The 5,696-nt window shown below is 46.5% G+C and overlaps 1 protein-coding gene across 1 annotated transcript; it reads left to right on the top strand.

The window, feature by feature from the left end:
- Positions 1-490: 490 nt before the first annotated feature.
- LOC123731476 (uncharacterized) lies at positions 491-5,489 on the top strand. The gene is made up of 2 exons (XM_045710441.1): positions 491-2,674; positions 3,659-5,489. The coding sequence occupies exons 1-2, from the start codon at positions 1,597-1,599 to the stop codon at positions 3,715-3,717; spliced, it is 1,137 nt and encodes a 378-aa protein (XP_045566397.1). The 5' UTR covers positions 491-1,596; the 3' UTR covers positions 3,718-5,489.
- The last annotated feature ends 207 nt before the right edge of the window (positions 5,490-5,696 follow it).

The following is a 5,696-nucleotide window of genomic DNA, read 5'->3' as shown; positions in this document are numbered from 1 at the left end:
TGCTCACTGGCCGTGTGTGTGTGTGTGTGTGTGTGTGTGTGTGTGTGTGTGTGTGTGTGTGTGTGTGTGTGTGTGTGTGTGTGTGTGTGTGTGTGTGTGTGTGTGTCCGCTGATCCACGTATTGTACACACCTACTCCAAACACTGAGCCTCAACACAATGTCAACACTGACTCAGGGATTATATATACACACACACACACAGACAGACAGACAGACAGACAGACAGACAGACAGACAGACACCAGCCTGATCTCTAGAAATATAAATCGATTTCAGACATTTTAAAATGTCCTGAGAATGCCTTCCTCGGCGCTCACCAAAAAAAAGAACCGATTGCCCAGCAAACTCACAAAGTCCCGTGTGGCTCAGTTGGTAGAGCATGGTGTTTGCAACGACAGGGTTGTGGGTTCGATTCCCACGGGGGACCAGTATGAGGAAAAAAAAATAATAATAATGAAATGTACGCATTCACTAATGTAAGTTGCTCTGGATAAGAGCGTCTGCTAAATGACTAAAATGTAAACGTAATGTTCAGAGCCAAAGCATACTGCTCAGACCACTGCGCTACGGCAGTTCACAATGCTCTAGCAAGCCTTGATGGTAATATTGAGTTGTTTTAAGCCTTCCCCAAACCACAGCCCTAACCTTAACCACTCTGAATTAATGCTTAAACTGTTAACCTTTGAGTTGTTTCAATTAAGTAACCAAGCGGAATTAACCCTCTAACCACGCAGAATTAATGCGGGGGGAAAAAAATGTTACATTCATCCATAATACTTTGAATTTCGTTAAGATGTTATTTTCCCAGCTATCATTGTCACTTGTGTGGCTTTTTTTTTTTAAAGCAGAGCAACGTCTAAACATGCTGCTTTCCATACGAAAGGCCTTTTTTTTTAATTAAAACTGATGTTCATTTGAAGTGTTCCTCTGACGACCCAGAGCAGCGACATGAATAAGTTAGTACTCTCTGCTTTGCTAAGCAACACAGACTGCAGAAAGATATATTTGCATGGCGTGCGAAGCCTCCAGAACCTATCAAAGGGTAAGAGCAGGAGTACAGTGCAGAGGTGTGGGTGGCTGTTCGCTGTTCATCCTTCCGTGAGACTATTGACGAAGGCTTATCAGATAGAAAACAAGACCGTGTTTACCAATAGTCTTGCTTGCCAAGCTCATGACAAGACAGATTTCGGAAGACACTAGTTTAGCAACTATACCAGCCTCCTTGTTTTTTTTTTTTTGGGGGGGGCTGTCTGAGGTAAGTGGAGTGCAGAGTGATCTGACGTGTCAGAGAAATTGTCTTATCAGATGAAACTGAAGAATTGCCTCCTTGTGGTCTGAGATTGTCTGAGACTGCCCGAGGATGTGCAGAGTCATCTGACATGTCAGAGAAGTTATCTTATCAGATGAAACTGAAGAATGGCATCGTTGTGGTCTGAGATTGTCTGAGACTGCCCGAGGATGTGCATTGAATTGGCAGGGAACGCATGACAGACACGGTTGGGAAATGCTGGTAAAATAAAACCAACAGCATTTTCAGAAACATCAAGATCACCAGTGTGCTGGATTTATCCATTATTTTCTGGGATTGGGAAGACATGGCTGCAGAGATGGAGGCAGAGAGGTTGCATGGTCCTCGAATGCATCGTCTGTGTCTGTGGAGGAAGAACATACACGGTCTCTCCTGCAGGCTGCTGTGCTGCTGCTGCTCCTGTGTGGGAGGAGAGGACAAAGAACTAATACCAGGCCAGAGCCAGAGAGGGCAGAGCGGGGAGAGGGACACACAGCTAGAGTGGACTTGTCTTGGGGACGACCAGGGGATCTCAGGGGAGGGAGAGGCCAGTGCTATCCACATCACGGTGGAGGATCTTGGGCTGGCCAACCCTAGCTTCACCCTGACCAAAGAGGAGGTTGCACCAGTCCAGATGTTCAGTACTTTTAGTCCATCTTCCAACTCTGTGTCGGCCGTCCGCAGGGCACTGAAGAAGAAAAGAATGCTGAAGCCTCTGTCCTCCCTTCCTCTCCAGCTGGGAGGAGACCAGCCGGGAGGAGACCAGCCGGGTGGAAAGCAGACAAAGAGGAGAAGCCCAGCCAGCGAGGAGGAGCCTGGGGCAAACCAGAGGAGAAACATAACAGGCGAAGGGGAGCAGGATGAGGCAATGGAGGAGCAGGAGAAGGAGGTGGAGGTAGCGGAGGAGGAGGACTCAATTCTGTTTGACACACCTGGAGGCTCAGGTACAGGTAGCCTCCTCACCCCACCTGTCATCAACCTGATCCCTCCCACTCCCTCTGACGTCCTCGATGAAGACCAGTTCTTTGATGACATCATCTCGGACGAGGAGAGCGTGGCGCACACGTCTGGGACTGGTAGTGACGGGAGTAGCAACACCGCCGGACACCGGGAAGAAGAGGAAGAGGAGGAGAGGATGGAGGATTTGGACCAGGAGCCTGAAGAGGAGGGGAACAAGAGAGACGCGGAAACCCAGGAGAGGCAAGTGGTGGATGGGAGTAAAGGGTATCTGGGAGAATCAGACCAGGAGGTGCTCCTTCATGCTCCAGTCCCCGAGAGGGAGGGGGAGGTCAGGGTAAAGGCTGCTGAGGAAAAGGAGAGACCCAAGCCCAGCTTCCTCCGTAGTGCCTACCAGGTGGATCCTCTACCTGAGTACCCCAGGAAGAGTGAGTCATACATTCCTACCACTAGGACCTACTGTACTATGGTCACAAAATCTCTACAGTCACATCACACAGTACAGAACCTACTGTATTAGTCACAGTACAGGACCTACTGTATTAGTCACATCACACAGTACAGGACCTACTGTATTAGTCACAGTACAGGACCTACTGTATTAGTCACATTACACAGTACAGGACCTACTGTATTAGTCACATCACACAGTACAGGACCTACTGTATTAGTCACATTACACAGTACAGGACCTACTGTATTAGTCACAGTACAGGACCTACTGTATTAGTCACAGTACAGGACCTACTGTATTAGTCACAGTACACAGTACAGGACCTACTGTATTAGTCACAGCACACAGCACATGACCTACTGTATTAGTCACAGTACAGGACCTAATGTATTAGTCACAGTACACAGTACAGGACATACTGTATTAGTCACATTACACAGTACAGGACCTACTGTATTAGTCACAGTACAGGACCTACTGTATTAGTCACAGTACAGGACCTACTGTATTAGTCACAGTACAGGACCTACTGTATTAGTCACAGTACACAGTACAGGACCTACTGTATTAGTCACATCACACAGTACAGGACCTACTGTATTAGTCACAGTACAGGACCTACTGTATTAGTCACATAACACAGTACAGGACCTACTGTATTAGTCACATCACACAGTACAGGACCTACTGTATTAGTCACATCACACAGTACAGGACCTACTGTATTAGTCACAGTACAGGACCTACTGTATTAGTCACAGTACAGGACCTACTGTATTAGTCACAGTACAGGACCTACTGTAGTAGTCACAGTACAGGACCTACTGTATTAGTCACCACCCTTTCTTTCTTCTCTGCTCTCCATTTCAAATGAATACAAGTGTGATATTTGTTTATTTCAAGCTTGCTAACCTATTGTATTAAAGTGGATGTGGTTATTGCATCTTTTCTACTCCAGGGAGCTTCAACTCGAGCGTCAATCTGCCGTTGTTCACCGAGCACAACCTGGGTGAGTGAGGTGTGTGTGTGTTTGTGTTCCCAGGCATTGGTTTGCTGTGACTCGGTACCCTTCATCACTCTACTCCCGTCATCTTCATCTTCTTCACTCTCTCTCTGAAAGGCCTGCTCTCCCCATGGACTCGATCTACCTTACTCTCTGAAAGGCCTGCTCTCCAAACAGACTCGACCAACCTTACTCTCTGAATGGCCTGCTCTCCACACAGACTCGACCGACCTTACTCTCTGAAAGGCCTGCTCTCCCCATAGACTCGACCGACCTTACTCTCTGAAAGGCCTGCTCTCCCCATAGACTTGACCGACCTTACTCTCTGAAAGGCCTGCTCTCCCCATAGACTCGACCGACCTTACTCTCTGAAAGGCCTGCTCTCCAAACAGACTCGACCGACCTTACTCTCTGAAAGGCCTGCTCTCCCCATAGACTCGACCAACCTTACTCTCTGAAAGGCCTGCTCTCCCCACAGACTCGACCGACCTTACTCTCTGAAAGGCCTGCTCTCCAAACAGACTCGACCGACCTTACTCTCTGAAAGGCCTGCTCTCCCCACAGACTCGACCGACCTTACTCTCTGAAAGGCCTGCTCTCCCCACAGACTCGACCGACCTTACTCTCTGAAAGGCCTGCTCTCCCCACAGACTCGACCGACCTTACTCTCTGAAAGGCCTGCTCTCCCCACAGACTCGACCTACCTTACTCTCTGAAAGGCCTGCTCTCCCCACAGACTCGACCGACCTTACTCTCTGAAAGGCCTGCTCTCCCCACAGACTCGACCGACCTTACTCTCTGAAAGGCCTGCTCTCCCTACAGACTCGACCTACTTTTCTCTCATTTCAGTCTTCAAACTAGGGGAAGACAATACAGTGTTAAATAAACAGCCGAGAACAGCCTCATTGTTAGCCAGTTACTTTTTCCACTTCATTCATTAACTAGGCTTATTTTCATTTAAAAAATATTACATTTGCTAGTCAGAAATGTGTGTATAGCCTTATCCCGCTAGAAGAACTAAATGTATCTTCTAGTGGTCTATTGATAGGACAGACGCCTGTCAGTCACATAGCAAGCGATGACAGGGACACTGCTGGTTGGTCAGTCTGCTGTCTGTCCCGCCTCTCAGTACCTGGGTTTGTGTTTGTTCTTGTTGGCTGCAGTCTAATTTATTTTCACGTAGCAGGGAGAGCATGATGCTTCTTCATCCTTTCACGTGAGTGTATTTCCACAAATCCATGTGACGTAAGTGGTCATGATGAGTTGAAATCCACTACGTTATTGTTTTGTGGCAGATCCATTTCTTTTTTTATATCGCATCTGTACAGTAAACCAACAATTTCCTTTGTATTTTCCTAGGATTTGAAGACCATGTCTTGACTTGCCAGTGAGCGCTAAAGTGACTCGTCAGTGTTGACTAGTGATGGGTTGTTTGTGAACGAATGGCTCTTTTTGAACGGATCATTTAGGTGAACGGAACTAAATTATATCGGTGAGAGAGAGAGTCGTTCATTTGGCTCCCTAATTTGCACACTGGTAGACCACTACTGTTATTTATTTTGGCGACTATTTGAAGATAAATTCTGAAAACATTAGGTGAAGATGTTAAAGCCTCACTGCAGGAACAATAGGTAGTGGAGAAAGAGCCTCGTTCTGGTCCAAAATACGATAGATGAAAACAAATTTAAGGTTATAAAATCTAACGTCATGATATTGATGTAGGCCTACTGATTTGATTAAAATGTCGAACACGAAAGCAGTCAACTGCTTCCTTCTATGTAGCAGATTCCATGTTTAACACCTGCTTCATTCATCAATCACACCTGCAGGTCTATTCATGGACACTTGACTATGTTTAAGATTGGGGGGGGTGCACAATCTGATGGGGACTTTTAAAGTTTTTATTTTTTTCTGCAACTCTACATTGTTTCTTAGCATGTAATCTATATTTACTTGACAAAACACAACTTTTTTTCTTAGGTCTTTGCCACAA

Source organism: Salmo salar, chromosome ssa28 (genome assembly GCF_905237065.1).
Source record: "Salmo salar chromosome ssa28, Ssal_v3.1, whole genome shotgun sequence".
NCBI classification, from domain to species: Eukaryota; Metazoa; Chordata; class Actinopteri; order Salmoniformes; family Salmonidae; genus Salmo; species Salmo salar.
Note: the sequence above shows the minus strand (reverse complement) of the source record. Positions and strands in the feature narration are given on the sequence as shown.